Source organism: Sinocyclocheilus anshuiensis, unplaced genomic scaffold (genome assembly GCF_001515605.1).
Source record: "Sinocyclocheilus anshuiensis isolate Anshui unplaced genomic scaffold, SAMN03320099.WGS_v1.1 scaffold617, whole genome shotgun sequence".
Lineage (NCBI taxonomy): Eukaryota > Metazoa > Chordata > Actinopteri > Cypriniformes > Cyprinidae > Sinocyclocheilus > Sinocyclocheilus anshuiensis.
This window is the reverse complement of record NW_015539890.1, coordinates 747,209-759,945: the sequence shown is the minus strand read 5'-3', so window position 1 is coordinate 759,945 and position 12,737 is coordinate 747,209. Positions and strand designations below refer to the sequence as shown.

At 37.0% G+C, this 12,737-nt stretch overlaps 1 protein-coding gene across 2 annotated transcripts in view; it reads left to right on the top strand.

Moving 5' to 3' along the window:
• The first annotated feature begins 6,969 nt into the window (after positions 1-6,969).
• rsph3 (radial spoke head 3) overlaps positions 6,970-12,737 on the top strand; it is a 6,224-nt gene continuing 456 nt past the window's right edge. Inside the window, exons 1-8 of one of the 2 annotated variants that reach the window (XM_016482465.1) lie at positions 6,970-7,247; positions 7,770-7,857; positions 8,052-8,193; positions 9,880-10,025; positions 10,281-10,484; positions 11,666-11,828; positions 11,951-12,037; positions 12,162-12,244. In XM_016482465.1, coding sequence (XP_016337951.1) covers positions 7,135-7,247; positions 7,770-7,857; positions 8,052-8,193; positions 9,880-10,025; positions 10,281-10,484; positions 11,666-11,828; positions 11,951-12,037; positions 12,162-12,217 — 999 coding nt within the window. In that variant the 5' untranslated portion in view covers positions 6,970-7,134 and the 3' untranslated portion in view covers positions 12,218-12,244. Of the gene's footprint in view, positions 7,248-7,345; positions 7,415-7,769; positions 7,858-8,051; positions 8,194-9,879; positions 10,026-10,280; positions 10,485-11,665; positions 11,829-11,950; positions 12,038-12,161; positions 12,245-12,737 lie in introns of those variants that run through there. The other variant, XM_016482466.1, reaches the window with a different exon arrangement.

Sequence of the window (12,737 nt, the reverse complement as noted above, 5' to 3'; positions counted from 1 at the left end):
AGAAAGGCGTACTCTTTGTGGTTAGAACGACATGAGAGTTAAAAGATGACAAAGATGAAATATTCCTTGTTCCTTTGGGATACCAATGGAAAAGAGTTAAAAGAGGTTATGAGGAACCTACAGAAACCAGTACTTTCATACATATGGCATTTTGAACAGTACTGTTCCCCATGCTTGGCAAGGGGTTGCATAACATGCAGAACAAAATGTCATTGAGAACAGCGTGTTCTGCATTAGAGAGGAAGTCAGCGATCATGTGGACTGATTTGGTTTTTTGCTGAATTTGGTCTGTCGTCTCACTCGTCTATAGATACACTCTTAAAAATAAAGGTGCTTAAAAGGTTCTTCACAGCGATGCCATAGAAGAACCTTTTTGTCTAAATGGTTCCATAAAGAACCTTTAACATCTGAAGAACCTTTCTGTTTCACAAAAGGTTCTTTGTGGCAAAAGAAGGTTCTTCAGATTATAAAAAGGTAAGAAAGAGATGGTTCTTTAAAGAACCATCTCTTTCTTACCTTTTTATAATCTGAAGAACCTTCTTTTGCCACAAAGAACCTTTTGTGAAACAGAAAGGTTCTTCAGATGTTAAAGGTTCTTTATGGAACCATTTAGACAAAAAGGTTCTTCTATGGCATCGCTGTGAAGAACCTTTTAAGCACCTTTATTTTTAAGAGTGTATGTCCTATTTCCTCCTCTTTCAGCCTTACTAAGAAACAGACTGCAGTGTGTCAAATGTCAGTTAGCATGGTTTCTATAGCGCAGTGTGCACACACTAACTTTAGTCTGTAAATGGGTAATGTGGGTACATTTTCTGAAGATCCTTATCAAGGCATCGAACGTACTAATGCTCTGATCAGCCTCTTAGATGTCTGAAACGTGCACACATATGCAGCCATTAAAGGAGAACTTCACCTTAAAATAAAACTTTATTTACTCACCCTCATGCTGTTCCAAAATTGTATGCGGTTATTGTTCCTGTGAAACACAAAACTAGATATATTTTATAAGAATCTATATGAATCAGTTGCCATTCAATGACAAGAAGACCATTATCTACTACATGGTTTATATTATTATATAATATACAGTCATTTTTGAATTGAAGAATCAGAATCAGCAAGTGAAGTAAACATTTTGTGACATATTTGTAAAGTAAAAATGCCAAGCAGGTTAAGGACTTCTCCAAAATTGACCATAAACATGGCAATGCAAGCCAGTAAACATTCATTAACAGAGACAAAGCAACAGATAAATGTTACATAATGAAACTGTGAATGCTAGCATGTGTTCATGGACAGAGTCTCTTAGTTACATAACACAGTGGTTCTCCCTCTGTTGCCATTGCTGTGTCCATTATACAGTGATGAATGGGCGCTTTAGGTAATGAATGTTTTAACGCTTAAAGTTAAATTAACAACCAATTAGTGACTATTCAGCGACACAAGTATTGGATTACCAACAAATCTAAATAGGGAAAATTGATATTGAATTTCTCAAACAAAGCACGCAAAACCAATGACATAGTCTGAACAGGCAATGTTAAAAGTAATTACGATGACTGAAAAAGGATGCTCTAAAAATAAAATGAATGACAGAGTTGCACATAACTTCAAACACAACAGATCGCACATGCAGGGAATTATGTAATGTGATAAAACAGGACAAGTATGCATAATCAATATTAAAGGGGTCATATGATGCGATTTCAATTTTTCATTTGAAAAATAATGTGTTTTTTGAACATTAAAGCATGTCAACATATTCTGTTACACCAAATACACAAAATAATGATCTTTAAAATAGCATCATATGACCCCTTTAAGTAGGAAATGTTTGTAATGGAGGGAGGACCAGTCATGGTTATGAGAGTGACAGCAAAAATATAGAAATATATGTAATAATATTTTAGCGTGCAACCAACAGGAACCCCAATACTGTGAGATCTGCTGAAGTAATCAAGTTGAGGTTACCCATGATGGCTCAATTCCTCTAAATATGGCAAAGAGAGTTCCTTAAAGGAATAGTTCACTAAACAATGACAATTTTATCATCATTTAATGACCTGTTGCTTCAGCACCATATTCTATAATTGATAATTTGGCACACTATGAGCTAATTTCATACATTTTTGTGCTTCACAGAAACATTTTGGGAGAACAAATCATGTAGATGACAGAAAATATCGTGACAGAAAATATGTAAATACAAATAGTTCATATAATGTTATTGACATTATATTTTACAAAACAAAATATATTACACAGTTTATAATATAAGTGTTTTTCAATCTCTGATAGTACTATTTCTGACTATCTGAAGGTTCACATATTGATCAGAAATCGGAAAGGTATTTCTTTTTCGAGCCCCTTTTTCTCAGATCCACGAAAATGACAAAAAAATGAAATTCTGTATTATGCATGCCAGGCCAGTAGTTGGCGATGTCACATTGTAAAGAAGTGCTATGTGTCTGCACACACGTATGAAGTCACTGTTTTCATAAATTTGCGAGGGTGTTTTATATTTTACAGGTCCCCCAACGCTGTCGACGTGTAAACGAATAGGCACAATGCATAACAAGTTTTCCATTTTTATTTGAAAATGGTGTCGTGTAAATGTACCCTTAGAAATTATTTTTCCATTGAGTTATTCAAGCCTTTTTCTTCCAAATCTCTGGGCATCTGCTGTAAGCCTTGGTTCCCCCCAAAGTCTCTTATGCTCACTATAGATGTTGGTTCAAATATAATTTGATAATGTTAAAAGTGCTACAAAATGACACATTTGTTAAACTGAACAGAACATTTGAATGTAAACACAAAAGCACACCACACCACAGCTTGTTTAGCAATATTCACATGTATAAAAAAGCACTGCATGGCAATCAGACCTTCTTCTTTCAATCAAAATTATTAAATGATATATCTATTGAAAATTCATGTTTCAGCATAATGCTCGAGACAGTAAATGTGCACTGCAGTGCCTGTTCAGTGACATATGTTTGGCATGTTTTACCATGACCACAGTGTTGTTTATAATAAGAGCTAATCACTGGTGTACATTTGCGGTGTCTAAATGATTTCTGTTTGCATCGGTCTCTTGTTTTTTTTCAGACTGAGAACCCCAAACCACTTCCTTGTGTCACAAATTTCAACTTCTTAATTCTAATTTGATTTAGGGAGTGTAAGAATAATGCTATACCATGTGAGTTAAAATACCCAAGACAATATAAGGTTTTAAAAGATGATACTTTAAAAGATGATAAAAATAAATACTCTGAACGTATTATACGGTGATACAAGGTACACAAGTGAAAGTGCCCCAGAAATTTGTCTGTTTAGTTTTGTTCACAACAGGCAGAAACATGCATCAGTTTCCCTGTCTCCCCCTACTGGTTGTTAAGATGTTTTACACTAAAGATTTATTACACTAAAGAGTTTAGCAAGCATTTATAATTTGTTTTTATTTAAACGCATATTTCTGTGGCTGCAGAGATTACTACTCTTAAAGAATTACGGGTTTGTTACTGAACACATGTATTTACATGTTTTATAGGAACATTCCATAGACTTGATTTTTATACTGTACTGTATTTTCTATCCCTTCTATCCCCCTTACTCCAACCCTTAAGTCTCCACAAGGACAAAATGTACTGGTATTACTATCCTTGAGGAGACATTTGATAATGTAGGGAATACCAGGTACCCACACACACACACACACTCTCTCTCTCACACACACACACTCTCTCTCTCTCTCTCTCTCTCTCTCTCTCTCAATAATGGCACCAAACTTGCACAAAACTGCGTCATGATTCTTCACTGAGTTTAATACAAGATTCAGTTTAGGTGTGATTTATTTCATCATATTGAAGTGAATCAAGACAAAAACACAAAGATACAGTTTCAGTTCTGAGTTTATTACGTCCCAATCAGAGCAGACTGCGCTTGTCGGAAGGAGGGACTTTGTAGAAAACGTATACAAGTAAAAAGTATTTGAAAAATAATGTGTTTTTTGAACATTAAAGCATGTCAACATATTCTGTTACACCAAATACACAAAATAATGATCTTTAAAAAAGCATTATATGACCCCTTTAATGTGACTTGCATAATAGTTCATTGTTTTTTTATGTTATGACAAAATTTGAAATTAATTTTTGTTCTTTATGCTATAAGGTTTATAGCAGGTGCAAACAGTGATTAACAATCATTAATCTGAAGGGCGGAGTTGGTGGGGTTGCTATAAACCAGTAGTCTAAATCTCAATTGATTAGAGAGAATCCCTCTTATGCCGCCCCATAACATGCCAGCATAACCTGTTCTGGTCAGCAGGTAACCCGCTGCGTCTAGTCGTGAGTTCGAGGTAAATTCCTACTGTGAAACGTGTCCGCAAAGTTTACGCGACAGTTTAACAGCTGAGCCCAAGCCTCCATTACTAATTCCAAAATGTCACTTTAGAACTAGTAACGAAGGAAAATTGAGTTGCTTCATTAAAAGCTTATTGTATTACTGTAGTAAAAGCAGTGTATTATATAGTAGAGTATTATGAGAGAGAGATTGACTCAACGAGTGTGATTACCTGCATCTGAAACAGTATTTATTCTTCAGATCAATCTCATAATCACAATAAAACATTAGTTTGAATGTCCAATAGGCTCGTACTATCCTTGCATCTGTTAAAGGGGTCATCGGATGCCCATTTTCCACAGTTTGATATGATTCTGTAGGGTCTTAATGAAAAGTCTATAACATACTTTGGTTAAAATGTCTCAATAGTAGTGTAAAACAACACCCATTTTACCCTGTCAAAAACAGCTCTGTTTATAGCAAGCAGTTATGTTGCATGTTCCTTTAAATGCAAATGAGCTCTGCTCACCCCGCCCCTCTCTTCTGAGCCGCTCTCTGAGAGACTGTAAACTTTAGCGAAACTTGCTAACTAGCACATTATTAGGAAAGGCGATTTGCAAAGATTCATAAAAAAAAAAAAAAAAACTTATACTCACTTCTGTAGGTGAAGCTGGATGATTTGCGCAAACTTATACACATTTAGGTAGATCGGGGGCGCATTCCCTTCAGAAACAAATGTAATCCATTTCAACGGCTCAGATGTCGGGTGTAAATGACGACTGCTATATTCATTATTACATCCAACAACAGAACGCCTCAATCGCTTAGAAGATATTCTTGTCTACTCATGCTCCGCCTTCGAAACAATGGCAGACTGATGACAGCTCACTCAGGGCCAACTGTGATAAAACCAAAGACTGACGCCACTGTCAATCAACAACCGTGGGAGGGGCCTGTGCAGAACTACGTCATTCTGCCAAGAATCTGAGATCGGCTTGATATGAGAAAGGGGTTCGGATTTATTGAGATTTTTAAAAAAGCACCGGGTGGATTTTTATCATTATAGGGTGGTTGTGTACAGACACTGCCAAGACACATTTCAGTTCAATCAACAAGTAAAAGTGAATTTTGCATCCGATGACCCCTTTAAGGGTGAATGTGGTTCCTAAAGACAGCAGTAGCCCCTCACTGCAGAACAAAGATCCAGGGGGTGGGGTTGGATCCACATCTAGGGGGTGGACATGGGTGGGTTTAGGGATCAGGGGGTGGAGACGGGTAGGTTTAGGTATATGTAAGGTGGGAGGAGTTAGATCTGGATCCAACCTCGCCCCCTGGATCTTGTGTTCTGCAGTGAGGACCATCTCAAAGACAGCGCTGCTCGGTGCATCTGTTGGCTGCCTAAGGGCTGTGTTCCAGTTCACTTTTTTATGCCCTTCACTCGCTAACTTCCCTCAGTCTAGTTTACTCGGATGTACTTCATTGATTACGTTGCATGAGTGCCCACTACTGGCAGAACCCTTGGAATGAGCTGAACTGGAACGTCCTAAGCCCTTGATCACTTAGAATCCGCTATGGAGTTGGTTTATTGTTTACATGTTTCCCCTTACGAATTTGTTTGGTGCAGCATGCTTGGGCTGTTATAAATGTAAAATAAAAATAATTTATATATAGTTGTTTGGGGTGGTGATAAATTAAACGCGATCCGCGATCCGCGATGACGTCATAGTCGTGTTGCATTGTGGTCTACAGAGCGGCCTGAAGTGTTCAGTAAACTACTGTTACATTTAATTAGATAGCTTATAATTACACAGGCCTAATAGGGACACCTTAGAGTTCTTGTTCCTAAAGTTCCTATTCATTGTGCGCTTCACACTCCTTTCCAGTAGGTAGCGGGAATGCACCTTTTAAGTTGGTTTGCCAACCGCCATTAAATCCTACAAGAAGAAGAAGGGACACCTTAAAATAGTGTAACCAAAATGTTGTATTACATTTGAAAACATGACCAATTTTAACGTGTATGATAGATACTGGTTTGTATGGAAGCCCGTTTCCGCCACTGAATAAAAAATAAAAAAAAGGTAACTGCGACTTTTTATCTCACAATTCTGATTTTTTTCTCAGAATTGAGAGATATAAACTCGCAATTGCGAGTTATAAAGTCAGAATTGCGAGAAATAAACTCGCAATTGCGAGTTAAAGTCCAATTTTGAGGGGGGAAAAAGACTGATATGTTCTCAGAATTGCGAGTTTATATCTCACAATTCTGTGAAAAAAAGTCAGAATTGAGAGATATAAACTCGCAATTGCGAAAAAAAAAGTCAGAATTGTGAGTTTATATCTCGCAGTTCTGACTTTATTTCTCAGAATTGCGAGTTTATATCTCGCAGTTCTGACTTTATTTCTCAGAATTGCGAGTTTATATCTCGCAGTTCTGACTTTATTTCTCAGAATTGCGAGTTTATATCTCGCAGTTCTGACTTTATTTCTCAGAATTGCGAGTTTATATCTCACAATTCTGTGAAAAAAGGTCAGAATTGTGAGATAAAAAGTCGCAATTACCTCTTTTATTTTTTATTCAGTGGCGGAAACGGGCTCCCATAGGTTTGAATACACACAGAAGACTAAAACAACTGCCTAACCAAACCGGAAGTAAACAAAGCGGACCACAGTTGTTGGATACAGTCGCCACGGTAACAACAACAACTGCAACAGTTACAGAAGCTCTCAACAGCCAAAAGCTAATGATTTCGGGCTTCAGTAACGCTTTTGATATCACAGTTAAAAGGAAAAATGGCATCTAGTTTACAGACGCAACACGAGACGCAAAGCGGAGTTTATACGTTCTCCAGTCGTCCGCGTGCGGTTCCCAACCGCCCCAAATACAGACAAGACGCTCCGCTGCTGTGAGTCACACACCGCATCTCGCTTCAGCTGACATCTTTTGCCAATTAACAATATAAACACGTTAAATATCATTGATAGATTGATATATTTAAGATTTACCTAGATATTTGACGTCCTTAGACAAATCCATGTATTTTGTCCATTATAGCGGTCCTGTGAACATCGGGTAAACATAAGCTTTCTGATTTATTGATTTATTATTTATTTATTTATTTTCTCAGCTCTCTTTTTACACAACGTAATCTGAAACGCTGTTTTACTGCAGTAACAGTAATTGTAATAATTACTAGAAAACTAAGATTACATTGGTAAGCCTTTTTTTTTTTTTTGTCTTGGGCTTATAATGTGATACCAAATTTATCAGGGTTGGGCACTTAATGTTAATATTATTAAAGTACATGACGGTTTGCACATCGTTTTACTAATGAATAAATAAAAAAGAGATTTCTTTTTTAATAGATAAAATATGCAACATGCTGATTATTTTAATCTATTATACAATTTATCTTCACTGTATGCAGAAATGAAGAACAGAGCAGTTATGGAAACATCATGTATGACCGACGTGTTGTCAGAGGAAATACATACGCTCAACATATCCTACCCATTGTGAGTACCAGTACAGATAGGTTAGAAAACTCTCTTATAAGCAGATAGAGTTGTGTGTGCTTGTGTAGTCTGACAGCCAAAAGCTCATTAATATTACGAACCACACATAACACAGTGTTTGCTCATATGGTACTGTGATGAGAGCGCAGCTGATGCATGAATTGAATATAAATTAATATAAATATGTTTAATAGACATCTCAGCCCGATCCAGTTGAGTTCCTGAGACAGCAGGAGGCCAGAAAAAAAGCTTTGTCCAGAAAACGACTGAAGGAGCAGTTTGGCCCGAAAACACCAGAACCACTAGAGGGCAGAATGAACATAGATGTGCAGACAGGTATAACGATTTTGCACAATAGAGTGCTGCACAGATTACATATTTTTGTAGGCCAAAACCCAGAAATCAGTTATTATTTTAGCACCTCCATTTCCATAGTCTTGAACTCAATGGATTTTTGAATGACTTTTTGGTTAAATGCCTGAAATATATAACGTCTGTGGTTGACACATAAACTACATCAGTTATACTCCCATGTGATTTTTTTTTAAAGCTTTTACTTGTCTTGAAAAGGCAGTTGCTGTCAAGTGGCTAAATGAGACTACAGAGGTGTTTTGGGACATTAAACATCATCACACCAAACAGGAAAATCCATCCACTTAATAGTCTGCTTTTACAGCTCACTTGTGTTTATAATCACACTCTTGCAAACTATTCTAACTCAAACTTTCATGGAAAATGTTTTTTTGTTTTTTTTAAAGCTGTTGGAAGCTTAATAGTGGCGATGTTGAAGTCATGTGATCATGATGTAGTTTGTTTATAGCTAGCTTTCGAATTCTAGAAATTGTATATAGGCTTTAAAATTCAGAAGATTATGATGAACAAATCATGTAAGAATCATATTCTTTTGTTGGTCACTCAGTTTATTTTCCTCAAGAATCCAAAAGCCAACAGACAAATCCTATAGGGTGATACTAACTTCCAGGTCGGCCTACAGAAAAAAGTCAGAGCCAAATTAGTGCTGGGCGGTATGACCAAAAATTTATATCACGGTATTTTTTAAAATTATACCGGTTTCACGGTACATAACGGTATTTTTTTTTTCATGCATGACCGGGTGTTAACCATATTTTCTACTGATTGAGAGAGGAAATACTGCAGTATATTGACTTAGAATGCCCTATTTTACTGTCATGAGTGAATATTGTTAAAAAATACCACACTATATAGTGACTAAACCTGTTTTGTACTCATTTATTGACGAGTCGGCTGTGGTGCAGCCAACTGAATGCACTGCTTCTCTGCCGCTCACTGCACAGAACAGACGCCGAGAGAGGTGACCTCGCGACAGCACTGGCGAAATCTTCCAACTGAACCATAGCTAAGGTTTATCCAAAAAAGTCGCTAGGTTTGTCAGTATGAATATTCGATGGAAAAAAGCCGCTAAAAGGGTCTGAAAGTTGCTAAATCTAGTGCTAAAGTCGTGCTCGTGTGTGTGTGAGACGTGGGAGCTGATGGCAGGGGGCGGTGGATATTTGTGGCGGTCAATGTGGATATTGTGGATGAGTTCTTCTGTGTCATCACGTTCTATTAGTTCTACAGCTTCAGTTTCGGAACTTTCACGCTTAGTAACACATACAGCTGTTCCCTCAACACAGTGCAACAGTGAAAAGGGACCCCTTTCAAACAGTGTCGCGTTCCGAACGTTGTTTAAGTGACATACACCGGTATTGCGGTATTTTAAAAATTCATATCATAACAAAAATAAACCGGTATGAACCGGTATACCGCCCAGCACTAAGCCAAATGTTAAACTTCTGTGTGTGTCAATAAAATGTGGCAAAAAGCTCCCCAAAAGAACCTTGGCCTACTTTCATTGTGTAACATTTTTTATAAGCAACACAACCTAACCAAACCATGCGCATAAGTGTAAATCTAAGAATGGACATGCATCTTTCCATCTGATAATACTGTGATGAAATTCAGAAATCAAGTGCTGAAATCTCTCACTGATGTGTATTTTAGAGATGTATCTGGAAGAGCTGAGCGATCACATAGAGGACGTCAGTGTGGAATGCCAAACAGACATGTTCCTGGACAAACCAGCCACTCCCCTCTTCATCCCTGCCAAAACTGGACGAGATGCAGCCACACAAATAGAAGAAGGAGAGGTGCAGAATGGATGCTCTCAACTGGCTGTTTTTGCATGCATATTTTTCCTTCTGTTATCTGTCTGTTCTCACATCCATATCTCTGCTCATCACATTTGTAGTCCTGTTGCATTTAGTAAAGTGAATCAATGCATTATACTGTATAATCAAATTAATAAAATCCGTAAATGAATTATGCAGATGACTAATTCTAAAAAAAAAAAAAATCTGCCGATCATTTCCCAGTGGTAAGACTTGCATGTGTCTTGTCTGTAGCTGTTTGATTTCGACGTGGAGGTCCAGCCCGTGCTGCAGGTGTTGGTGGGAAAGACAATCGAGCAGGCATTGCTGGAAGTGCTGGAGGAGGAGGAGCTGGCCAACCTGAGGGCTCAGCAGCAGGTGTTCAAGGAGATCCGTGACGCTGAGCTGGTGGAGGTGCAGAGGCTGGAGGAGAGGGAACGGCGCCTCCGTGTGGAGAAGGTGAGAATTACTAGAAACAAGACATGATGCTCAGCAAAAAAAAACAAAAAACAGCAAGGTTTTCAAGTGATACTGCGGCTTTAATTAAGTCAAAGGTAAAGACTATGGCAACAGGCCACAAAACCATTTTGTTTTCTGAAAATAGAAGCACAATTTAGTGGTTGGAGATGGAACTGGTACAAAGTTTAAGATAGGTAGGTGTGTTATGGTCTGAGATAGATTTTTTTTTTTAGGGTTTTAAGTTTACACTCTGGCAAGTAACTTAAGTAACTGTATATCTGTGTAACTGATTAGGACTTATATTAATCTTAAACTAGCAAAATGTGTTTATTTACATATTTATTTTATAATGATTTACCATAATACGTATTTACTGATAACCACCATGACAATATAAACAGTAAATCAAAAAGCCATGGCTAATACTCACATATAGACAGTGCACATGGTCAAGACGCCATCAGAGTCACGCATTCAAAATGATTAAATAAACATGAACATTACCCAACACACCCTAATGTTACCAAATTTAAAAGCGAAGGAAAGCTAGGAAAAGAGGGAACGCCCCCACAGTGATACCGGTATTACCGGTGTTGTCACACGTCGATTAACCGGTGGGAAAATTTCCTCACCGTTACAACTCTATTACCAATAACAACAAAAAAAATTATTAAAAATATCATTATATTCGATGTGTTATGCAAAGACTCCTGGGAATGTCTTTTTATGTAAATTATATGGTTTTTGTTTTTATTTATTTTCTATTTTTCAGATTCTGTAACTCATAAACACTTATTCGAAATCTTCACCATATTAATTACGTTTTAACTTTTTTTAGTTCACTTAACTGGTCCTTTTGTGAGACAAATATATATTTTTAAAAGTAAAAACATTCCATTGTCTCAATTCATATTCAGAATTTAAAAGTTGATAAGCCATATTTGAGGTCGATGATTGATAACCGAACATTTGGATTTTCTGCCCGAAATACTGTAATTACCTCTTTTTTGTTGATTTATATTCAGAATCTGAAAAATAATTTCTACTTAAAAATTAATTTTATTCAAATGCATTTCTGGATCTTATGTTTGAGCAGAGATCTAAGAGATTTAAACAATATTTTCTGAGTTCTAATGCTTCTTGTGCGTCAATATATTTTTAATATTGCTTCCTTAATGCAGGAGAACCGGATAAAGCAGCAGAAGGCAGTGCTGGAAAAAGAGAAGGAGACAGCAGATAAAATTGCAGCGAGAGCATTTGCTCAGCAGTATTTGTCTGACTTGTTGCCCTCAGTCTATTCCAATCTAAAGGATTGTGGCTACTTCTATGACCCTGTGCAGAGAGGCAAGTGTCCCAGCATGTCAATTAATCTCTGTATTAATTCATTTTAAAAGGTCTTTAATGAATGAATACATGAATGATCAGTCTACTGTCTAGTGAATGAACGTTCATTATCTCTGCTCCAGATATAGAGACTGGATTCCTCCCTTGGCTGATGGAAGAAGTCACCAGTACTTTAGAACAGAGATATGTAGCAAGAACAGTGCTTGACAGTGAGTTAACAATTTTCAGAGAACCATTCCAATTGTTTTCTCAGATAAAAAATTAATTTTAAAAATATTTTCTGCTGTCTAATACATAACATGGGATTAATCTATCAAGTCTGTTGTTGTCTAGTGCTCATTCAAGACGTCACTAACCAAAGACTTGAGGCCTTTCAGATGAAAGAATAAACTCCGTCATGCAATTTCCCATTAGAGGTAAACAGGATCAAACATTTAATAACTTTAACACTTTAATTTGTAAAATAAAATATAATAGAACACATTATTATATTGAATGATTTCCATTTAAATGTCAGAAAATCAATATAAATGTTACTGTTCAATCTGTTTAAAGGGGTCATATGATGCGATTTCAATTTTTCCTTTCTCTTTGGAGTGTTACAAGCTCTTGGTGCATAAAGAAGATCTGTAAAGTTGCAAAGACTAAAGTCTCAAATCCAAAGAGATATTCTTTATAAAAGTTAAGAGTCAACCACGCCTACCTAAAGCGGCTCGTTGTAACACGCCCCCACATATTAACCGGGGCTTGTGTACTGCATCATCACTGTGTCTGTCATGCGACTCTGTTGCCCTTTCGGGCTTGAAATGATTGTAAAACTAACAACATTATTTACTGTCTTGATATTTACTTTGAAAGCTGAAGCGATTATGGTAAGGGGCGTTACATTTCCGACGCGTGCTTGTGGTG